The sequence below is a fragment of the Nanorana parkeri genome, unplaced genomic scaffold, assembly GCF_000935625.1.
Source record: "Nanorana parkeri isolate BGI_ZX_2015 unplaced genomic scaffold, ASM93562v1 scaffold610, whole genome shotgun sequence".
Taxonomy (NCBI): Eukaryota; Metazoa; Chordata; class Amphibia; order Anura; family Dicroglossidae; genus Nanorana; species Nanorana parkeri.
This window is the reverse complement of record NW_017306878.1, coordinates 941,015-964,704: the sequence shown is the minus strand read 5'-3', so window position 1 is coordinate 964,704 and position 23,690 is coordinate 941,015. Positions and strand designations below refer to the sequence as shown.

The 23,690-nt window shown below is 43.9% G+C and overlaps 1 protein-coding gene across 1 annotated transcript in view; it reads left to right on the top strand.

The window, feature by feature from the left end:
* Positions 1-20,035, top strand: part of DHX38 (DEAH-box helicase 38) — a 28,491-nt gene extending 8,456 nt beyond the window's left edge. The window contains exons 4-26 of the mRNA XM_018562899.1: positions 2,401-2,514; positions 2,689-2,842; positions 2,942-3,060; positions 4,015-4,091; positions 4,175-4,330; positions 4,563-4,724; positions 6,187-6,294; positions 6,368-6,483; positions 7,515-7,652; positions 8,627-8,999; positions 9,084-9,224; positions 9,849-9,959; positions 10,036-10,152; positions 11,078-11,185; positions 11,537-11,649; positions 13,280-13,488; positions 13,575-13,729; positions 14,359-14,514; positions 14,680-14,814; positions 14,902-15,027; positions 17,321-17,416; positions 18,086-18,207; positions 19,764-20,035. Of these exons, the coding sequence (XP_018418401.1) occupies positions 2,401-2,514; positions 2,689-2,842; positions 2,942-3,060; positions 4,015-4,091; positions 4,175-4,330; positions 4,563-4,724; positions 6,187-6,294; positions 6,368-6,483; positions 7,515-7,652; positions 8,627-8,999; positions 9,084-9,224; positions 9,849-9,959; positions 10,036-10,152; positions 11,078-11,185; positions 11,537-11,649; positions 13,280-13,488; positions 13,575-13,729; positions 14,359-14,514; positions 14,680-14,814; positions 14,902-15,027; positions 17,321-17,416; positions 18,086-18,207; positions 19,764-19,848 (3,191 nt within the window). The 3' untranslated portion in view covers positions 19,849-20,035. The remainder of the gene's footprint in view (positions 1-2,400; positions 2,515-2,688; positions 2,843-2,941; positions 3,061-4,014; positions 4,092-4,174; positions 4,331-4,562; positions 4,725-6,186; positions 6,295-6,367; positions 6,484-7,514; positions 7,653-8,626; positions 9,000-9,083; positions 9,225-9,848; positions 9,960-10,035; positions 10,153-11,077; positions 11,186-11,536; positions 11,650-13,279; positions 13,489-13,574; positions 13,730-14,358; positions 14,515-14,679; positions 14,815-14,901; positions 15,028-17,320; positions 17,417-18,085; positions 18,208-19,763) is intronic.
* The last annotated feature ends 3,655 nt before the right edge of the window (positions 20,036-23,690 follow it).

The window sequence follows — 23,690 nt, the reverse complement described above, 5'->3', positions numbered from 1 at the left end:
CCCCATCTTCTTTTTTTTATTTTTTTTTCTAGCACCTAGACAAAAACAAGCACTTAACCCCTTCAGTGCGGGGCTAGCCCCACTGCAAGGGTTGAGAGAATTTTTGCCTGAAGTTCTGCTTTAAAACACATCTATAATGAGAGAAATGTGAGGACTACCAGAACGAGTAGACGGATCACTGATAGTCAGAGGTCTTTATCTCCTATACTTTGGGGCAGCGGCTTAAAGTACTCAAGCCAAGAGGGTAAGCAACTAGCATTTTCAACAGTTTCAGCTTCTCAGGACAGATTTATTGAAGGGTAGAGCTATGGTCAGGTCATGAACATTCAACTATTTACCTTTTTTAACAAGCAGTAAAAACACTTTAAAACAAGGACTCACTTACCTCTGTATGTGCAGGCACCGTGAAGTTATTCATCCTCAAAGTTCTGAGAAAAATACTTTCACTTTCATTTTCCCTCACTGGATCGTTTAGGTTCCCCCCCTCCCAGCAGTGACTTGCCTGCCAACCTACCTTCTAAACTCTAATGTAGACACAGAACAGGTGCACAGAAAGAAGGGAGAAAGCAGAGTCCCAACTGGAATGACTTCAGTAAATCTCTTTGAACATTCAGGATGAATTGCTCCACAGTGTCTGCAGCTACAGAGGTCAGTGGGGGATTGTTTTAAAGCCTTTTTCCTGCTCCTTCAGAGTAAGTAAATTGTTGAATGTGTTTATAGTTTGGCACCAGTTCTGGTTGAGGACACTGGGCATGCTGCACACATTCAAACAAACTTTGTGAACATACACAGGACGGGTGTAGTATCTCCTGTCCTTCTGCCCCTCTGCTGCACTTGTTGGCAATTCCTGGCTGTCAAAATAATAGCCGGGAGCTGCAGTGTTAATACAGCAGCAGTGGAAGCTGACGCTGTCAAAAAGTGGACCACTGAACACTTTTTATAAACGCTGTTCAGACAGCAGGTAGAATTGTCTATCCTTAGTTTCCCTAAGCAGCCCTAAATATTGTTTTCTTCCCCTTAACTATTATTTTCCTGCAATTTTTTGTATTTTTAATTTTTTTTTTTTCTTCTAACCATTATTTTTTATATTTCAGTCTGTTTAAATTTTGTAGAAAGGAAATGCGACCACAGGGAATGGAAATGTCAATGTACACAATAAGACATTGACAAGAATCAAAGCTGCTCCTCACGTTACTGTTTCTTGGGGAAGCTTCTGTACACACTACTAGTAACAAGTTGGATTGGCATATTTGGCTAGACTTTGGGGGGCTGATTTTACATGATGATGAATGTATATTATAGCTCATCACATAGTGTTTCATGAGCATATGAAATGGTTATTATTGAAACTTTTTTTTTTTTTTTTTATATTGTAATTTTTAAATTTAACTTTGCAATGGTTTGTACTAGGGATGTGCTATTTTTTGGCCGAAATAGCGGCGCATCCGTGTTTTCTCTCCTCCTCGCTGCTCTGTGTCCTATCAGGGAGGAGAGAAACTGTCACAGGAGGCCGAGCGGTGCGGGAGTAGAGCGCTGTGAGCGGCCGACATCTCTCCTCCCCGCACCGCTCCGCCTCCGGTCACAGATCAGGAGATTGGCGGTGAGGGGGCGAGACAGCTCTGAAATTGCTCAGCCTCCTGTGACAGCCGATCCAGGATGGAGAGCGGGTACAAACACTCAGCGATCAGTGCTCACAAAGTGTTTGTAAATAATTGAGGACAGAGTATGGTTACTATATCCTCAATGATGAATGGGAAGTGATCTACATCCCCTCCTGTCCATTCATAATTGTGGTTATAGTAAACATACTCTGTCCTCCATGTTATGGATGTACAGGGATACTCAATATAGATGATTCCTGCAGAATGAGAGATTGGGGACTCTGCATCCTCAATCTCTTTTTCTATTTTAAAAGGGAAATATCAGGGATCTGTTTAGACCCCTAATATTTCCCTGAAGCCCCTAAAAGTAAAGTGAAAAAATTTAAATGTTTTTATAACATTGTTAAAAATAAAAAATTTAGGTGTCGGCCAGCCTTTTATTTTATTTTTTTTCGTTTCAGTTTTTAAATTTTCATTTCGGTGCATCTCTAGTTTGTACCCAAATCGTAATTTTAAATTGGACAAATTATAGAATACAATTTCTAATTTTTATTTACTGTAAGAATTTTATTTCCACACTATATCAGTAGTTTTTTTGTTTTTCGTTACATTTAATTTTGCATAAATTTACCTTTGGAAGAAAATATCTCAAAAAATCTATGTATTATTTTGTTATCTTAAGTAATGACAAAGTTAATGCTGAAGCAATGGGGCTGCTTCTGTGAGAGCTGAAGAGGTTAATGTTATACATGTATAGGTGAATTTCTTTTCCTTTTTTTTTTTTATGACTTGTTCACAGATGACCGCAGTCACCGGAGCAGCAGGTCAGAGCGTGATCGCTCAGAGCGGGACAGTGGATCCGAGAGAAGTTCAAGACGTAGTGAACCCGATTCTCCGAGGCACAAACCCAGAGGTATGGCTGTGTGGGGTGTAGTCCTCCTGCGTTAGTGGGGCTCAGCAGAGTTTAGGACGGTGACTAACATCTAGCAAATCCTGCTAGGTCTCCTAGCCCTCTGCTTTTCGGGATTTGCGGTCTAGTCACGTGTCTTCTAGATGATGACATTTTAAAAATTTTTTGTTTTTCTAGATTCCTCATCTCCGTCTCGTACTGGGTGGGAAGAGGATGAGAGTGGCTATGGCAGTTCTCAGCGCTCTCACTGGGAGTCGCCTTCCCCATCACCATCATACAAAGATTATGACCGGAGCCACCGCAGTGAGAGGGACAGTTCTAGAAGAGACCGGTTAGTACTTCTTGAGCTGTGCTTTTTTTTTTTCTTCTTCCTTTCTCTGCAACAGCACAATGTAACTGAAGGCACACCCAAATGTTTTATTATGTACAGGTCAGTAAGGGTCAGCTACACGGATGATACTCCTCTACCGACTCCATCTTACAAATTTAATGAATGGGCCTCCGAGAGGCGTCATTTTGGATCCACTCCACGGCTCTCCCAGGGCAAAGGTAAGTGAAGGGATGGTGGGGAGAAAGGGATAGCTATTAGGAGAATGTGGTAGTGATGAATGTGAGAAGAGGTAGTTTTTGTGAAGGAAAAATGGTCATAAATCGGGACATCCTGCTAGCTCCAGTAATAAAATTCCCATTGCGTTCTTTTAGCATTCAGAATAGACACTAAGTATTTCAATGTTGGCAAAATACAATTGGAGTCAATGGGGAAGGCAAAATTAGAGACACTGTTATCTTGCCCATGTGTAGAGCAAAGTAACCATATTCTGTTAAAGAGAATCCCCTGAACCCCTTGTACTTGCATAAACGGTGTTAGCTTCATGCTCCTCCTTCTTTTAATACTATTAATATGAATGCATTTGTAACTGTCTTCATTTAGGGCCTAGTCACCCCAGAAAGAGTGCGCTGCAGAGCATTCGCCCTCTGGAACGAAACCCGGCTGGCTCACTTTGTTTTTGGGCGGGAGTGGCGGTGTCAATGGCACCGCAGCCACGCCCCCGCCCGCAGTGCAATTGCTTGCCCCAGAACGCGTGGCATATTAATGCCTGCGTTCCGGGCCAGTGAAATCTGCAAAAAGTAGTGCATGCAGCATTTTTTGCAGATCGCACTGGGCCGGAATGCAGGCACTAATATACCACGCGTTCGGGTGCTGGGGATCGTACTGTGGGCGGGGGGAGTGGCTGCGGTGCCATTGACTTCAATGCACCACCAGGACCTGTCCCGCCCAAAAATAAAGTGAGCCAGCTGAGTTGCATACGGCTGTAGCATGCAGGTAACCATTGACGGTGAGCAATGGGTGGGGAGGCTGCTTGTATATGGAGAATGTACTTTCTTAGGACGGGCAGTAGGAGTGCAGAGTCCCATTATGTTTCAAAATGCTTGCATTTGCTGGGACTGAGCTGGCGAGTCTCTCTCCCGCTCCCGGTAATTCATACTGACGATATTGTGCAGGAAAACAGGACACTGATGAAGATGGGATCCGTTTTACGTCAGAAGACGACCAGAGGCAGTGGGAGGAAGATCAGAGGGTGAGAAACCAGACAATAATGGGTATTGGTTTAAGCGTCATTATCCTCCCTGAGATATTTACATCTTTAATCTCCCCTTCCAGCAAGCTGATAGAGATTGGTACATGATGGATGAGGGCTTTGACGAATTTCACAACGCTCTGACTAACACCTCTGAGGATTATGTGCACAAGAGGGAACAGCAGTTTCAGAAGCAGACTCACAAGAGGGTTTCTGCTCAGAGGCGACAGATCAATGAGGTGACAGTTTCTTTGCACGTGGAAAGGCCCTTTTATAGGGGATTTCCTCTCTATTTGTCATTTGTTTATGTGGATTTTTGTGAGGAACTACTTTCAAATCATGCTGTCGCATTTAGGCTCCCTTTTTATTCTTTTCTTGTTTTGGTGCCATGTTGTTTACAGATGGCTTTTTCTAGACCTATGTTTTATCTTGTTGCATGTAGTAACACATCTATTTTAATTTCTTTTGCAGGACAATGAGCGGTGGGAAACAAACCGCATGCTGACGAGTGGGGTGGTTCAGAGGTTGGAAGTGGATGAGGACTTTGAAGAGGACAACGCCGCTAAAGTGCATCTACTGGTCCATAACTTGGTTCCTCCTTTTCTTGATGGCAGAATTGTCTTTACTAAGCAGGTATGAATGTGTGTACGGTGTGGATAGATACAAATCGATCACATGGAAACAATATTGACCTAAGGTTTAAAGGAGAACTATCAGGGAAGCCTATCCCACCTCAACCTGACCACTGAACTATCACTTTCTAAACAATTCATCCCCACACAGCTACCTCCTAATGTATCACTTGCCTCTCCCTCTTAGATTGTAAGCCCTCAGGGGCAGGGCCCTCCTTACCATCTTGTCTTGAATTGTACTGTGATTGTAATGTCTTCCTTATATTGTAAAGCGCTGCGCAAACTGTTGGCGCTATGTAAATCCTGTGTAATAATAATGAGGTGAGTTATTTCCACTCATCCTCATAGTTAGAGCCGCCCTGTGACAAAGAAGCTGTCACAGGTCGGCTCTGTCGATGGGGAAGTGATCATCCCGATCATCTCCCTGCAGTTAGCTGTGCTTGTCAGTCACTGCTCCCTGCATGGATTCCCCCCCTCCACTCTCCGATCCTCCAGCGCTGAGCGGAGGGGGTGGGCACATCTGGCATCTGGGGGTGGGCACATCTGGGGAAAATCACTTGCCCCATAGTTCTTTTTTAAGGACCCACCTTTCAGATGGACTGAGATTCTAGAATACTTGGCACATCTTGCTTTAATGTGACAGCTGCATCAAGAAGCAAACTGCACATAAACATAGATTACGTTTTTAATTTAACTGTACGGGGAGCAGTAGCTTACAGTAACCATTATCAGATTAGTAAGCTGCTTTCAGTCGATACAACAGAATTAAAGCTCTAAAGACCCTTATTTCTTTCCAGCAATGTATTCATTTAAAAAAAAAACTTTAAATGGATTTTAAATAATATACATTTAAATTTGTCTAATGTGAACTTCTTGTAATTCCTTGTACAGCAAGCCAGTTTGGAATTTATTGCATTGTACAGTGCAGTCAATGAAACACAGATTGATGATTGGGGGTGACCTAATTAGTTTGTCACTGTTCCTTCCCTATCCAGTCACAGGCTAGAGTAGGTCCTTGACTAAGCTGTATTGTTTTAAAATCAGTGGAGGGGATAAAAGTCCTGGTTGTAACTCTTAGTGACTCTCAAGAGTGTCAGAATAGATCTTTTGATGGGTAAAACAGTTCATATGTATGCATGTCAACTGTAGAGCTGCTTGCCTGTAGTTCTGCTTTAAAGCTACATGGAAAGGTTAAATACTTGCCAAGTCCAGGAGGTGATAAAGTCTGTAATACTTGTTAGTTCCTTCAGGAAGTGAGAGAAAATTAGGTAGGCAGGAAGTGAAAGGTCCTAACCCTTGACCTACTCAATCCATACCTGGATTTCCAGTTTCATTAAAATGTTCTCTCTTCTTCCTAAAATTGTAGCCGAACACTTGTCCACTTTGCCTTCTTCAAAGCAGATGCAACATTTGTCTGGAGTTCCATTTTTATTTTATTCTTTACTTTTCTTCATGAATTGTAGCCTGAGCCGGTCATTCCAGTGCGGGACGCAACCTCCGACATGGCAATCATCTCTCGCAAAGGCAGCCAGCTGGTACGCAAGCATCGTGAGCAGAAAGAAAGAAAAAAGGTAAATGATCCAATCCTGCACTTTGGTTCTGCTTAAAAGTTAGCATGGTCCTGTAACACTCTTTTCTGCTTAGGCTCAGCACAAACACTGGGAATTGGCTGGGACCAAACTCGGAGATATTATGGGAGTGAAAAAGGAGGAGGAGGAGAATAACAAGCCGATGGCTGAAGATGGCTCTGTAGATTACAGGTATATCTTTCTCCTTTGTATTACCTAGGGGACAGACGCCTAGGCAACTAGCAACTTTTAAAATAATAATTTTGGTTCTCTTATAACTAGGGATGCACCTATATATCAGCCCGCCGAAACATATCGGCCGAAAATGGCACTGTTGGCTAAATGCGGTGCATCTCTGCTTTCTTTTCTCCCCGCTGGGTGCTGCTCTGTGTCCCAGCGGGGTTGAGAGAAACTGTCACAGGAGGCTGAGCGCTGCGGGAGGAGAGCACTGTGAGCAGCCAGTGTCTCTCCTCCCCACACCGCTCAGTCTCCTGTCACAGATCGGCAGAGCGATGCGTGGTCGGAGACACCTGTCAGCTGTCACAGCAGGCTGAGTTCCACTCGCTCACTGACACAGGAAGGAGACCGAGTACACTCAGTGTTGCTGAATGTTTGTAAATACTCGAACAGAGTATATTTACTATATCCTCAATTATAGATGAATGGGAAGTGATCTACATCCCCTCCTGTTCATTCATGATTGAGGCTATAGTAAACATACTGTGTCCTCATGTTATCAATGAACAGGAACACTCAGTATAGAGGCTTCCTGTTCATTCATAACTGGAGCTGCAGAAAAAGAGATCGAGGACTCTGTTCTCAATATTTTTCTATTTTACAAGGGAAATATCAGGGGTCTGTTTAGACCCCAATACTTCCCCAAAGCCCCTATAAAGTAAAAAATAAACATAATTTTAATAAAAAATTTAAAAGTTTATAAAAAATAAAATATTAAAAAAAATGTTTTTTGTTTTTTTCGGTTTTAAAATGTTCATTTCGGTGCACCTCTACTTATAATGGAATATAGAAGACAGGGAATGTGTTCTTTCATTGATTGATTGTAGAAAATACTGGACATTCTGTAATTTTTCAACTTCTTTGGATCTCTTGCTCCTGGAGAATGCCCGGCCCTGCTTTAATATGAATTCTGTTTTATTATGTTGTGCTTTCTGGGAGGCTGGGATCTTTGGGCAATTTATTAGTGAAGTTTCTTTCCCATCCAGGACGGAGCAGAAGTTTGCAGATCATATGAGAGAACGCAATGAGGCAAGTAGCGAATTTTCCAAGAAGAAGACTCTGTTGGAGCAACGGCAGTATCTGCCCATCTTTGCTGTCCGGCAGGAACTGCTGACAGTAATCAGGTACTCGCCTGTCCTGGTTTTTGTAATGTGCGGTATTCTTTAAAGACTGTCAGGGGAAAAATGATTAAAAAAAAAAATCAGTTCACTTCTGCAATGCATGTACTACATCATCTGCTGGGCTACAAAACACAACCCCTCATCTCTATAACATGAGGGGCTTCTGTCCTGCAGGGGACAACTCAAGCTTGGCTAACAATGGTTGGGATTTCAGTGCAGCAGAAGCAGCGATGTCGGCTCACTGCAGGAAGTCAGGATCTCACATTGTACCATATGCAGCATATGCAAACAAATGGCTCCATGCACATAGCTGCGTATGGAGCCGTATATTTGCGTAGCATAAAAATGCGCAAAAACCGAATGGAACAGAGATGCGTATTTCTGCGTATTTTTTAAACTTGTTTGCGCGCTTATACGCACGTTAGTGCGTACTGTTCACTAAAATGTTTATTATGAATGATGCATTCTGGGATTGCATATAGTGCACGTATATATGCGTATACACGCAATATACAATTTTGCGTTGTGTGTGAATGAGGCCTAAAGGTAGTGCACTACATGCTAGCTCCTGGGCAGTGACTTTATATCTACGGCAATAAACGTTTTTCTACTTCAGTCTCGCGGAACCAACAGGCAGCTGACCCACCCTGAAGTTGGGCATACTCCAGTTAATGCCAAACTAAAATAGTTTAGTGTGTGTGTGTGTCTGACTCAGTAACTTTTGAATGCAAATTTTAGTTTGAGCTATTGATCTCAGTAAGCTTTTTAAAAACGAAGATAAGGAACTGGAAAATGTGAAAAGGAGCCTAGAGCCCTGCCTACTGGCTGAAAAAAAAAAAACCCCGATAATATCAATGTGCTGTATATTTAAAATACATGCTCTGTAGCCATACATTTGTGAAGTAGAGAGCAATTCATTTAGCTGTATGATGTACTCAGTCTCTTTTTTTTTTTTTCTTTTTTTTTTTTTTCTTCAGAGATAACAGCATAGTCATTGTAGTCGGAGAAACGGGTAGCGGAAAGACGACACAACTGACCCAGTACTTGCATGAGGACGGCTACACAGACTATGGCATGATAGCTTGCACGCAGCCTCGTAGAGTGGCCGCCATGTCTGTGGCGAAAAGAGTAAGCGAAGAGATGCAAGTGAGTCTGGGGGAGGAAGTTGGCTACGCCATTCGGTTTGAGGATTGTACATCGGAGAAAACCCTCATTAAATACATGACTGATGGTATCCTACTAAGGGAATCTCTACGCGAGGCTGATCTAGACCACTACAGTGCTGTCATCATGGATGAGGCCCATGAGCGCTCATTGAACACGGACGTGCTGTTTGGCCTTCTGAGGGAGGTAAGGTCACGGGGGATCAATCTGCATTTATTTGTGTTACACATCAACCTTAAACCAGATTAACGTTAAAAATTCTGTCTTCAGGTTGTCACCCGGCGGTCAGATCTGAAATTAATTGTGACCTCAGCCACAATGGACTCTGATAAATTTGCCAATTTTTTTGGTAATGTCCCCATTTTCCATATTCCTGGGCGGACGTTTCCTGTGGATATCCTGTTCAGCAAGGTGGGTTTTTCAGGTCTGGATTTGTTTGGATGTATATTACTAGGAATTTCCTAATTATCGCACAGATTTGTCCAATTCCCTCTTTGCCCATTCAAGAAAAAAATAAGCTTGCCCATTTGCACGCTTTCATGCTCTCCCCTACTAAATTGAGCCCACAGCCAATCGGATTCCTTGTCGTCTTTTCCCAGGTAAGTTTTAGCGAAATCTGATTGCTGAGCAACAGCTCCGTTATACTTTAGGTTTCCAATTCGTCTCCATCAACAAATGTCCACTTGGGTCATGTGATGAGAGTGCAGGATACCAGAGCAAGTGATTTTTTTATTTAAATCTATCATCCCTTGAGGCACACCAGTCCCTTGACAGTCTAATAATTCCTGTGTCCCTCAATGGACTCCTAGAAAAGGATTTAATGATGAACACACAAATCCTATATATACATATACGTTTTTTTTTTTTTTTTTAGGATTTCCTTTTTTTTTTTAATCAGGAAAGGGAGGTTAAACATCAATAGTTTAAAGGTTGACAGGAAAAGAAGGTTATGTCTTATTTCAAGTGATTTGTATCTCGCTGGATTTCAGCTTCTTCATCCTTATCTTTCTGTTTACCTCCACTGAAACTCTACAGACTCCACAAGAGGATTACGTGGAGGCTGCTGTAAAACAGGCACTGCAGATCCATCTTTCTGGAGCTCCAGGAGACATACTGATCTTCATGCCTGGTCAGGAAGACATTGAGGTAAGCCTTGTTAATCTCTCAGTGACTACAGACTCCTGAAATGATCCAAAACTAATCTATTCCCAATTGCTTCCAGGTGACCTCAGATCAGATTGTTGAGAGACTGGAAGAGCTGGAGAGTGCCCCTCTTCTGGCTGTTTTACCAATCTACTCCCAGCTGCCCTCTGATCTCCAAGCTAAGATCTTCCAGAAGGTAGGTCAGCGCTAGTGCCTGCCGATTTAATGCAGAGCAGAGATGTTTTATATTTGGTTCCTTGGGGCCACCTGCAAAATACTCAAACCACAGGCCTCTCTAAATTGGCTGGTCTGACTGAAGATGGGATATTATACTGTAAGCTTCTCAATGGGGAAGGCTGTTGTGGATGGTACTACAATATTTGGTGAAAAGTACGGGGACACCCCTCCAAATGATTGAATTTCAGCTGGATCTATTAAAAGATACTGTTACAGCATACACATTTTGTGCTTTGAACTATGTGGTTGGTGAAGGCCCTTTTCTGTTACAGCATGACACTGCCCCTGTGCACAAAGCCAGCTCCAGAAAAAAATAATGATTTTGAGTTTGCTGTGGAAGATCTCAAGTGTCCTGCACACAATCCTGACCTCACTCCTATTAAATACCTTTTGAGATTAATTGGAATGCCGATTTGTGAGCCGGGTCTTCTCCTCCAACATCAGTACCTGACCGTACAAATGTTCTTTTGGCTGAATGGAAACACTCTAAAATCTTGTGGAAAGCCTTTCTAGAAGCGCGGAGACTGTTGTAGCTACAAAGGGGAGCCAACTCCATTTTAATGCCATTTGGTTTTGTTGGAATGGGATCTCTAACAAAGCTCCGATAAATGTGATGGCCAGGTATCTTCAAAGCTTTGGCCATATAGTGTATGTATTCTGTAAAATGTTTTACTATATACCAACATTTGTATTAATATGAGATATAGATTGAGAGGACATGACCTCCTCCACCTGTGTTTTTTTTTCCCCCGTTTTCTTTGTTGGGTTTTGGGACACCACACCGGCTTTGTTTCCAAGTTCACAGTGCTGGATGTGAAAGGCTGACTTTTATGAAGCATTGTGCAGGCTTTTCATAGTTTTAATGTTGTCCTTTTCCTTGGCAGGCTCCAGATGGTGTTCGGAAATGCATTGTGGCCACTAACATTGCAGAAACCTCATTGACTGTGGATGGAATAATGTTCGTTATAGATTCCGGATATTGCAAATTAAAGGTGAGAAACCTGTGGTTAAAATGTTACAACATCTAGTTACATAGTATTTGAGGTGGAATAAAGACAGAGGTCAGTCGAGTTCAACCTATGTGAGTGTGTCTGTACTAGCAATTAAGAGTACCTGTACCCCTGTATGTTTTCTTCTTTGAGGAAAGTCTCTAAACCGTTCTTGAATGATTCAACACTCTCTGCGAATACGTTCTGTGGAGGCAAACACCACTCCTCTTTATGTTGTACACCATTGGGAAGAGTAGGCAAGGCCTTTCGTATGGGTAAACTTGCAGTGCTTCAGTAGACTGGCTTAACTTTCTGTAAACGAATATGTTTCCTTTCTCTCTATCTCCTGTACAGGTATTTAACCCACGCATTGGTATGGATGCTTTACAGATTTATCCCATCAGCCAGGCCAATGCTAACCAGCGTTCCGGTAGAGCTGGTAGGACTGGCCCAGGACAGTGCTTTAGGTAAGTAGGTGATAGTGAAGGGTTGTTTTGTTAATTACAGTAAACTCTCAGTTATCCGGTATTCAACTAACTAGAACTCTCGTATAACCAGAAAAATAAATTGTACTTGATCTGTGGCATGTAGTATCCTGGAAGTGATTGTGTGTCTATTTGTCCTTATTTGCTTTTAATGACTGCATTTCAATATTAATATGAAGTCACTACAGAGTTTATAGTATGGGGTACAGCATTAGTTAGACCTATTTTTAATAGTACCTCTCAAGCAACCAGAAACTACATTTATCCGGAATCTACCAATCCCTGTGGATGCCGGATAACGGGGAGCTTACTGTATCCTGTTCTTGGCTCCAATGATGAAATTTGTATCAAACTGATATAAGCGCTGTGCCCTTTGCAAATAGTCAAATCCTTTTTCTTTTTTTTTGAGCTGGATTTAAAGTACAACAAATGGGCAGCTCATCAGTTTTTTCAGCAAGTGAAAATGGCATATCCTAATGGATAAATAAAACTTACTAGTGACCTCCCTTTCCGGCCTCCTATCATTCTAAGTATATATTATACAGGCCTCAAGTGGATGCTTCATAGTGCACGGCGAGTGGTTATCAAGGGATGAGAATCTTAGCACCATTCTTTGGTCATTGATTAGGAGGCCTGTCTGCTATGAAATTTGCCTATATAGGCCAAGGAAGAGTTTTCTCTCCTGTGGGTTTTATTTCCTGGCAAAATTAGTTCCTTTTTGTTTGTTTTTATCTGGGTGCTTATGGAGCTACTCAGGATAGACATCTGTTGTACATCCAATAAAAGTGCACCCTTCGTGAGCCTAAATGTGTTAAGGCTTGTATTGACGGGCTTTTGTTTGCTTCAAGCGGGATTTGCATTCCTATACAAGTCTATGGCAATGGAAAAACCTGCTTGAAGCAAGTCAAATGCTAGTCGGGATGTGAACTGTGGGTGAAATTCACCTGTCAGTTCTGAATGATCTCAGAAGTGTCTCAACTGATGCCATCCATACGGGCCTTTGAACTGCCACTAGCTTTGTAGAGGAGGCATCTTCAGTTGCCAGAATGCCCTGTCAGTGTATTTCCAGAGTCCTAAATCCTAAGATGCCATGTTATGCAGAGCTCTACTCTAGTGTGTCTCCTCTCACCCAGTGTACCTCCCTAGTGGCATCTTATTGTAAGCTTCTGCATCATTCTCAAAATAAACTGAAGCATCAGGCGGACGCCAGGACTGATTATAGAGTTCACCAGGATGTTTACCATCTTTAACCTCTCCGCATGATTAAAAGACACCATTGAGCATAAAATTCTGGGAACTTCTACTGCTGGGAGAATCGGAGTGTCGGACGTCTTCTAACGTATTACAACTTTACTGTCAGGTGCTGGAAGATAGCGAGAGAGGTTAGGTAGTAATTGTGAGGCTTCATGTGACCACCAACCCCTTTGACATATCAGTGGCCTATTTATCCAAATGTGGCAGCTGCTCTACCACGTCTTAATCCACACTGCATACCGTTTGTTATACATGCTGTCACATTGGGGTTGGTCCACAGATTCCAGATGTAGCCCATCTTATCACCGGGACCTTCAGATTCAATTACTAAATTATAACTCTCTCCCTTTTCTGGCAGGCTGTACACACAGAGCGCCTACAAGAATGAGCTCCTGTGCACTACAGTGCCTGAAATCCAGCGCACTAACTTGTCCAATGTGGTTCTGCTGTTAAAGTCCTTGGGAGTTCAGGACCTTCTCCTCTTCCACTTCATGGACCCACCACCAGAGGACAACATGCTCAACTCCATGTACCAGCTGTGGATTCTGGGGGCACTGGATAACACTGGTAATGTGGCTCAGTCACCCTCTTTTCAATCTGCCGTTTTGTCTGCGCAATCCTATGTTCATCTTTTGTGTATTCTACTTCTCCAGGCTCACTCACTTCCACCGGGCGTCTTATGGTCGAGTTTCCACTGGATCCAGCTCTGTCCAAGATGTTGATTGTATCCTGTGATATGCGCTGTAGCGCTGAAATTCTCATTGTGGTGTCTATGTTGTCCGTACCAGCAATATTCTATCGACCCAAGGTATTATATGATGTGTGTGTATGCATGTATTATAGCAGATTTTCTGTGATGCCTTCCGTTGCTTTCCCAACCTGGTGTACAGAAACATTCTGGTCATTTACAAAGGTCATCCTATCTTCTATTTCATCTTTTACAAGCATTGTTGCTTATGTCTGTTTGGTGTTCAGATTTCATATTAAATATGAACTTGTCAGCTTGTTAAATTTAACATAATGTCAAAGTGTCTGAAAGTATCTGCTATGCTCAGTCAGTTTTCTGAGGGATCGGAACTCTGTGGGGTTTAGCTCTAAGTTGTGAAGAAAGAGGGGGGCTTAGCTTTAAATTGGGCAATATGGAGGCCCAAGGTATAATAAGATCTTGGGATCCAGTAGGCATGTCGCACCTATATTATACATGGAGTCTCCCTATTGCCCAGCTCTGAGCTCAGCCCTTATCTTGCCATTTTAAAAGTCCAGAAGGGATTCCTTGATTTTTCCTTTTAAGAAACGGCTTCAACTACTACTGCCAACAGAGTCACTATAGGATCAAGAGGCAGACAGTCTTTTATTTTGGGTAGAGGGGTTCTGTTTACTGGATATGGAACTCATGTTGGATATATGCAAAGCTTATAAATGACTCTCTGTTTCCAGGGACGAGAGGAAGAGAGTGATCAAGTCAGAGAGAAATTTTCTGTCCCTGAGAGTGACCACTTGACCTATCTGAACGTCTTCCTCCAGTGGAAGAACAATAACTACTCCAGCGGCTGGTGCAACCAGCATTTTATCCACGCTAAGGCCATGAGGAAGGTGAGTACAGGTCGATTATTGCGGTGGCATACAGAGCATGGATGTTTTTCTGAAAGCTGTATTGGATTATAAGATCCACTTCTACATTTGCTGATGTGAAATGGTTTTGTCGGATATATCACACAAGACAAAAATATAAATGCTGACACTTTCTTTTAATATCAGGTACGAGAGGTTCGGGCTCAGCTGAAGGACATCATGGTGTCCCAGCGCATGTCTCTGTCATCCTGTGGATCAGACTGGGATGTGGTCCGGAAATGTATCTGTGCAGCCTATTTCCATCAGGCCGCCAGACTAAAGGTAACTGGAAATGGCTGATGGAGGTGTGAAATGTACAAGGATGAAAGTGGATCTGATTGACCTGACTTATATTTTCTCTTCCTGTAGGGAATTGGCGAATATGTGAATGTACGTACAGGGATGCCCTGTCACCTCCACCCAACCAGCTCCCTGTTTGGTATGGGTTACACCCCTGACTATATTGTTTACCATGAGCTAGTGATGACTACCAAGGTAAGAAGTATTCCCTGTCTACAGTTTGTGCAGAATGAAGAGTATTAGGGCAGCCTTTCTCAACCCTGGCGTGCCTCCTGGCTTCTTTCATATGATGTGAAAGGGGGGCTGCTGATGTGGAAGGAGGGCTTCTAATGCAAAGGGTGACTCTGATGTGTAGGGGGATCTTTATTTGAAGTGGGCACTTCAATGTGAAGGGGAAACCCCACTTTTTTGTTTTTTTGTTTGTTCGTGCATGGGGTCCCACTTAAATGCCATGACATTTTAGACTCGGGAGCCTCAAGGTTTTGCACAATTTTAAGAGTGCCATGACTAAAAACAAAATGGTTGAGAAAATAGGATTTTGGTACTCACTGTAAAATCCTTTTCTCTCCGTTCATTGAAGGACATTGTCCATGGTGGAGGAAAAGGCCTCCAAGGACAACATAGCGCGCAGCGGACCCCCCCAAAGACCCCGCAGACACCAAGTTACCCTACAGTACATGATCTCCGATCTGTTCCCTGTGTCCTTCAATGAACGGGAGAGAAATGCTGTTTTAGGGGATGTGACTGTAATACTGTCCGGTGACCACTGGATGGTAGCATTGTAGTCGTATTTTTTTTCCTATGTCTGTATTTTAGATGTCTGATGTAGAGAAACTGAATTGGCAATCTTTTATTTCCAGTGTCTTTTTATTCAATTGCATTTCCTTTGTTTATTGGGGGACGCAGCAGGCATCTGCAGTATAACTGCTGGGCCTCCAATGCGTCCCTGTGCCTTGTTAAGGAGGAATAGGGAGGCAACCCTGCATCCAATTTATCTATTGCGAAGATGTACACCAATATGGAGGCCCCCAAAAATTAGAGTCAGGACCACACTACACAGAGGAGCCTTGCCGAGGCAGTGTGGCTTCCACATATTTTGTGCAAGATGTGCAACTAAAACCTGTTTTAACGCATACTGTTAGACCGTGTCATTTGTTTTGTTGCAGGCTAGATGGTAAGTGTGCAGGGAAACTTGTGTGTTTTGCATCTGCAGTATAAGCCTCTATGAGGATGGACACTGAGAAAAGGGCATAATTCTCCCCTGTAAGCTATACCCCTCTGAAAGGCAGGGAGAGTTTAGTTGTAACTTGGTGTCCTAAGACAGGCGCTATTCTGCTCTGCAGAGGCTGTGAAAGGTCAGTGTTTTCTTTGTGTACTAGGAGATGAGCTTCTGCCAAGGCAATCAGAATGTAGCTTTATCCGAGTGTCTTAGGAGGCAGACTATAGCCCTCTGGTCAGGCAGTAGGAGTTTAGTTTAAACTTTCTGTCCTTGGAGGTATGTCCCCCCCCTTTGCATAGGCAACAAGAGTTCATTTTTAGCTTGGTCTTCTAGGAGAGGGGGGCATACCTCGTTACACAGGAAGGCAGAGTCTAGGGGAGGGGGCATACCTCGTTACACAGGAAGGGAGAGTCTAGGAGAGGGGGCATACCTCGTTACACAGGAAGGGAGAGTCTAGGAGAGGGGGCATACCTCGTTACACAGGAAGGGAGAGACTAGGAGAGGGGGCATACCTCGTTACACAGGAAGGGAGAGTCTAGGAGAGGGGGCATACCTCGTTACACAGGAAGGGAGAGTCTAGGAGAGGGGGCATACCTCGTTACACAGGAAGGGAGAGTCTAGGAGAGGGGGCATACCTCGTTACACAGGAAGGGAGAGTCTAGGAAAGGGTGCATACCTCGTTACACAGGAAGGGAGAGTCTAGGAGTGGGGGCGTACCTCGTTACACAGGAAGGGAGAGTCTAGGAGAGGAGGCATACCTCGTTACACAGGAAGGGAGAGTCTAGGAGAGGGGGCATACCTCGTTACACAGGAAGGGAGAGTCTAGGAGAGGGGGCATACCTCGTTACACAGGAAGGGAGAGTCTAGGAGAGGGGGCATACCTCGTTACACAGGAAGGGAGAGTCTAGGAGAGGGGGCATACCTCGTTACACAGGAAGGGAGAGTTTAGATTTAGCTTGGTGTCCCAGGAGGTAGGACATTGTAGGATTTTCTTGATTTGACTTGTATGTATGTATGTATGTATAAGTTTTACCATGCTGCATCAACACCTTATACAGCAGTCTTACAATCTTGCTCCTGTTTTATACTTCAATTGATGTCATTTATCAAAGTGCCTAAAATAAAAACTGAGGTTTGCCAAAGTAACCATCAGATTCCGGCCTTCAGAATGATGCAAATTATGTTTGAAACGTACTGGTAGCTTTATAAATGAAGCCAGTGTGTGTACATGACATTCTAAGGATCACTGTGTTTTTTCTATCATTCTAGGAATACATGCAATGTGTCACATCGGTGGATGGAGAGTGGCTGGCAGAGCTTGGGCCCATGTTCTACAGTATAAAGCATGCTGGGAAGTCCAGACAGGTTGGTGATAAATATCTGTGCTGTATATTATCCTGTTTCTTAGAATGACTTGGTATTGGTAATCTATTCCTCTTCTTGAGACAGGACAAGAGTTGGGATGAGGCGTAATCTTTCTACCTAGTTAGGATGGAGAAAGTGACCAAAAGAGAAATATGGAGGCTGTCACCGCTGACCTTTTGATATTGCTAGTGGCCCGGCTGCCTCTAATCTGGATACTTTGAGTTACTGATGTGGAATAAACGTTTAACAAGTGAAGTCAGAACTCAGTCTGCATACTTTTTTGGGTCTGTGACACCCAGTACTGAAGTCCTTTAGTTCGGCATCACAAACCGAAAACCAGCAAGTTCAGTGGCAGTCCATTTATCTTGGATAAGGTTTTGTCATAGGAAACCTTCATTACCAGATTTCAGAATTCCCCATTGGCACTACCATCTTTTCCTCTGTTATTTACTATAGTCTTGTACTTGGAACAATTGTAAACATGAGAGGCGTGGTGCTGTGAGCTGGTAATGAAGTTGCATTTCCTCCTCCCAAGCATGGTGTCAACAGGGAAGAAGCAGACCTTGTAATACAAGTTAGCTATTAGTTATTTGCACCGACCATGCTAAGTGCGTTCCAAGAGGGTGATTGAACAGCAAGTCAAATAATTCTCCTCATTGTGTTATTCAGGAGAACAAACGCAGGGCCAAGGAAGAAGTGTCAGCCATGGAAGAAGAAATGATGATGGCAGAGGAACAACTTCGAACAAGGAAAGAGGAGCAGGACAAGAAAAGCACACTCAGCAGTTCCAGGTGTGTCCTGTTTCTACATGCGTATTGCAGCAAATTTCAGCACAATGAAAGGAATGTAAGGGAGACGGCCACTATACTGCATATCGTGGCTCCCCAAAATATGAGGGCAGTTCAGGGAATGGTTCAGTAACTACCAATCCCCCTGTTGCCCCTCTATTCACATTCATTGTGTTAGCTAGTCTTGTTTTATTTTTGGAAAAGCAGAAGGTGAAAGTGTCAGTATGTCTTATATCTCCTCTGTAAACCTTTATCTTCATATTAGATTGTGGATGGGTTTTGTGTATAATTGATATTCTCAAGTGCTAAATGCATAACTTTCACAGTTTTATTTTTTGCTCGTGCAGTTGAGGTAAGACACAGATGGTATGATGACACACATGACTAGGGCTTCTATAGTACTGGATAGAGTACAGGGTGCGCCTTTCCTATCCCCCTCTTGCACACCATTGTGCTTACTTATGCAGTACAAGTGTTTGTTTGGGCGCTGGGGTTAAAAAAACGTTCAGCATCGCTGCCTTAGGCAAAGTAGGGAAAACGCATATTCCAACATTTATACGCACAAAAAACTTGCACATAATGAAACACATATGAAACACATATGACACACACACACTCACACACACTCACTCACTCACTCACACTCACTCACTCACACTCACTCACTCACACACACACACACTCACACTCACACACACACACACTCACACTCACACACACTCACACACACACACACTCACACTCACACACACTCACACTCACACTCACACTCACACACACACACACAGACACTCACTCACACACAGACACTCACACAATGAATAATTCAAAAAGTCCCCCTCTTCTGGTTTGCAGGGAGGGGGCTGCATCCCTGGGGTCCAGTGGGGGACTTGGAGATTATCCTGGTGGTCCAGTGGAGGATCAATGTGATCTGGCTGATGCAGACCATACTAATCGCTCCTGCCTGTGAGCAATGGCACCACAAGGGAGCGATCAGTATGGTTTGCAACAGCCAGCGATGCAGATCACACTGATCCTCCACTGGACCACCACGGGATGATTTTCATTTAAAATATTGCCAGTTCGGCAATGTATTTAAATGGGGATCAGAGCACGTGCCAGGCTTAAAGATGGCCGGCACTGCTTGTGGCAGCCATCTTTAAAAACGTAATGTGACTTGGAGAGCATTTGAGCACCGGAGGCCCGTGCAGAGCACCCCCAGGTAGGAACCTGGAGTGTGCGGGGCCCTTGCAACTAGCACCTAGGCTTGTGTGCCACCAGATGGGCGTCTGCGTGTGCCATAGGTTCGCCATCACTGCCCTAGAGAATGGTGGCATTGCTGAGAGTGCTGACAGTCCATGTCCAAGCGAATGCCGTTATCAATGAAGGTGTTGCCTGTTGATGACCTTGAAAAGAAGGACATTGCAGAAAATGCAGCCTGTCCATGGAATGTCTGCATTGCTTAGAGCGCAGGTTTGAGCTTGGTGGCATTACCTGGCACCTCTGCCAATATCATTGTTTTTGGAAGAAAATCTGACTTGTGTTTCTCATCTATGCAGGTCTGTAAAGATTTACACCCCGGGGAGGAAAGAGCAGCTGGAGCAGGGATCCCCACGCCGCACCCCGGCACGATTTGGCCTGTGATGACATTCTTGTACCTTGTCCTACTTTTACCCTCCTCGCCAAAATCATGAATCGGAGAGGAGCCCTCTACTCAAGTATGAGAACCGGGACTTGATAGCTTTGTGAAGGACAGAGTGTTTTCATACAGTTTTATTGTAAAGTGGAATATTGTTATTTTTAAGCAATAACATATCTTTTGTTCTGATGGTGTCAAAGTGGAGCAGTTATTTTTACATAACATCACTGTAAATAATACCTGGGTTTTGAGTCATTTATTTTCCCTTTTCTCATCTCTCCTATGCGTGCGTAATGCTCAGGCCCTTCACTGTGCCTGGTGACACTCAAGTACAGGCTGGTTTTAAAGCGTATCTAAACCCAAGAACAGAAATCTAATGTATTGCATTAGGTGTGGTGATTGCATTAGTATTCCTTTTAGACTCTCTCCCCCCCCCCCCCCCCCCCCTTATTTCCACCTGGTGATGCTGCAAATAACATTTCTTATCTGACAACGCTCATTTACGGAGTAGCAGCGTTGTCCCATCACAACAGGAAGTGATAGGGCTAAAAAAAAAAGTAAATGCCACCCCTTTCCTCATTCCAATAACACAGGGTGTTCAGAAGTGAACTGTGCCAACAGGCTTTTGCTTGCATCAGATGGGTTTTGCTTGCATCAGATGGGTTTTGCATTGCCTTGTAGTCTGTATTTTAAACCCATGCAATTGATGGAGGTGCCCTCCGCACACCTTTCAGCAGTCCCGGCCAACAATCAAATAAATGGTGCTCGAAGTAACTTCACGGATGGCACCGTGCAAAACACAAGATTGAAGAAAATAGGTCACCAGCACTCCATAAGTTAAAATGAATGAGTCCTTTTAATGGACAATGATGTCACAGAAATCCAACATGAGCCGACGTTTCGGGGCCACACAGGGTCCCTTCTTCAAGGCAAGAGATGGGTCACATCTCTTGCCTTGAAGAAGGGACCCTGTGTGGCCCCGAAACGTCGGCTCATGTTGGATTTCTGTGACATCATTGTCCATTAAAATGAATGAGTCATTTTAACTTATGGAGTGCTGGTGACCTATTTTCTTCAATCTTGTATTTTAAACCCCACTTGAAGCAGGTCAAATGCATCTGTCAATGAATTAGGAATGGTCTCAAACGAATGCCATCAACACAGGTCAGAGAACCATTCAAAGCAAGCAAGCAGGGGGCACACAGTACAGTGGGACTGTCCACCCCACTCAGGGGATCAGGCATTCACAAAATCTGGACAGCTGGTAGTAGTTGGAGGCTGGGTGGCCAGGGGGTGAGCAAAGTCACGGTAGGTGGGCAGCAGGAATGGTTTGTAGATCAAAGTATCACGGGGATCTTTGCAAGCAGGAGTAGTAATGGGGGTGAAGCTTCCTCTACTCTGTATGGCGAGAAAGGGAGCGTTAATGTGCCACACTGCATCCGCCAGATGTCGGCTATCATGCCCACATCGTTATCCCTTACCGCAGCAAAATATGGCAAGAACGGGGATTGAAGGCACCTGGCAAGTTATGCAAATGAGGTAGCTCCCGGTGCTCAACTCAACCATAATCAGAGTCTTCAGAGACCGGGCAAGCACTGAGGCAATGACAGCTGCTCTGGACTTGGAAAGCACTATGTTACCATTTTTTTTTTTTTTAACCAGAATGAAGTCTGAAAAACACCCTACATGGAACGCACAGTGCCTGAAGGTCACTTCCAGAGGGTCCCTACAAAGTTCAGTCCAGCAGGGTCCATATGCGGTGCCCCAAAAGCCAGGTTAAGGATGACTGCACTGGATAGCTGCAATCTAAGAGACCAGAGGAATTTATCAAACCTGGAGCAGCTGTGCACGGCAACCAATCAGCTTCTCTTTTTCATTTTCAAATCTTAGCTGAACAAACTGAAGAGAGAGGCCGATTGGTTGCCATGCACAGCTGCTCCAGTTTTTGTCTGCTCCAGGTTTGATAAATTCCTCCCGCTGTGCCTTTGATTTGAAGAGAAAAAACACGAGCAAAAAAAATCAGTTCATCTCTAAGGGTGCCCCCACACACCTTACGATAATCGTGGGAAATCCCGCGATCGTACGATTATCGTAAGGTGTGTGTGGAAGCCGTGCGACCTCTACTACTGTAAGGTTGGACGACTTTAAACTGACGAACATGTTCGAAAACCCGCCGAGCATCGTACAATGTTCGGCGGGTGTGTAGCATGTTCGTAAGATAAAAGCCGGACGGGCCGGTGTGCGCAAGCGCACACTGCCCGTTCGGCATTGCGGTCATCGGAAGCCCGCCCCTCGGGGGGCGTGGCTTGCGATCATCGCAAGTACGATCTACCTGTCCAAGATGGGCAGATCGTACGTTTTTTTTTTTTTTTTAAAGTACCTTTACAACCATCGCAAGACAAAAGTCTTGCGATGGTTGGTTGTAAGGTGTGTGTGCGCCCAGCATAACACAGCAAAGCTGAAGAAAAGGGCGACCATACACCTAGGACTCTAGCAAAAAACTGAGGCATGCTGGTTATAGGATGGGTTTTATGGGCTGGCCTACAGTACTTTGTTCTCCGGTGACTAATTTTTCTGGAGGAAGAAGAGCAGTATAACCCAAAGGTAAAGAATTCAGAGTCCCCCGGTGTGAAAGAAAAGGCAACTGGTAAATGCTGATTCTTGCTGGTCTCAGGCTGGGTGCAGAGGGGAGTTTTGTCACTGCGCCCCAGCCATCCAGCGTCCTGGTAGTGTACACTGGATCAGACGCTACGTTGGTTTATGTGAGACATGAAATGGCACTGAACTCCAAAAAAAAAAAAATATTTGCTGTGGTTTAGGGAGCATCCAGAAATATGAGTTGTGCTTCGACTGCCCCCCTGAAAAAAAATGCCTTTTTATCTCAAATTCCTCCTGAACAATAGCAGTGAATGTCCTGGAATATGAGTGTGCCTACAGCCTTCCTTGTGTGCCTACAGCCTTCCTTGTGTGCCTACAGCCTTCCTTGTGTGCCTACAGCCTTAAGCTGCCCACACACCTAGAGATTATCTGCAGACTTTCTATGGTCAGATGGAAAAAGTGCAACAGATTCCTCCATCTACGCTAAACTGTGTGCATGGAGGAATATTCCACTGGGCCAAGCCTCAGTATCTTGCTAGTTGGCCCCGCTGACTCGCAATACCTGCATCCAATCAGATTGTTCAGGTATTTTGACAGCCAGCAGGGCCGACTAGCAAGATACTGAGGCTTGGCCCAGTGGAATATTCCTCCATGCACACAGTTTAGCGTAGATGGAGGAATCTGTTGCACTTTGTCCATCTGACCATAGAAGATCTGCAGATAATCTCTAGGTGTATGGCTGGCTTTATAGCTGTGTATCTGCTGTGAGAGATCATCTAAGGTACTGATGTCTCAGGAGATTTGGTGATGTCACTTTTGTGCAGCTCACTGTTCATCATGTCAGAACCTCCTGCAAGGAGAAGTAAAGTCCTGCATCTACTGAGGTGACCACCTCCACACACTGAAACACAGAAGAAGCCATGGTAAGTCGGCATTAGGGAAAGATAGTCAAAACAAAGCTGGTGGATTGCCTCAAACGAGGGTCCCCTGCCCACACCTCTCCCCTCAAAGTCAAACAAGCAAAAGTAGGGTATGGAGGGTTTCTAGAGAGGTAACAAGGCAAAGACCATGTGTATATATATATATATATATATATATATAATCAATAGTTTATTATACACAAACCGCATAATTTAAAAATGACTCCAGTAGGTAAAAGCATTGACAGTCCATACATGTAGATTTATGCAGTCAGGATAGTGGAGCTATCCTTCCGTTAGTGTCCAGATAATAGTCTGGCGTAATTCAT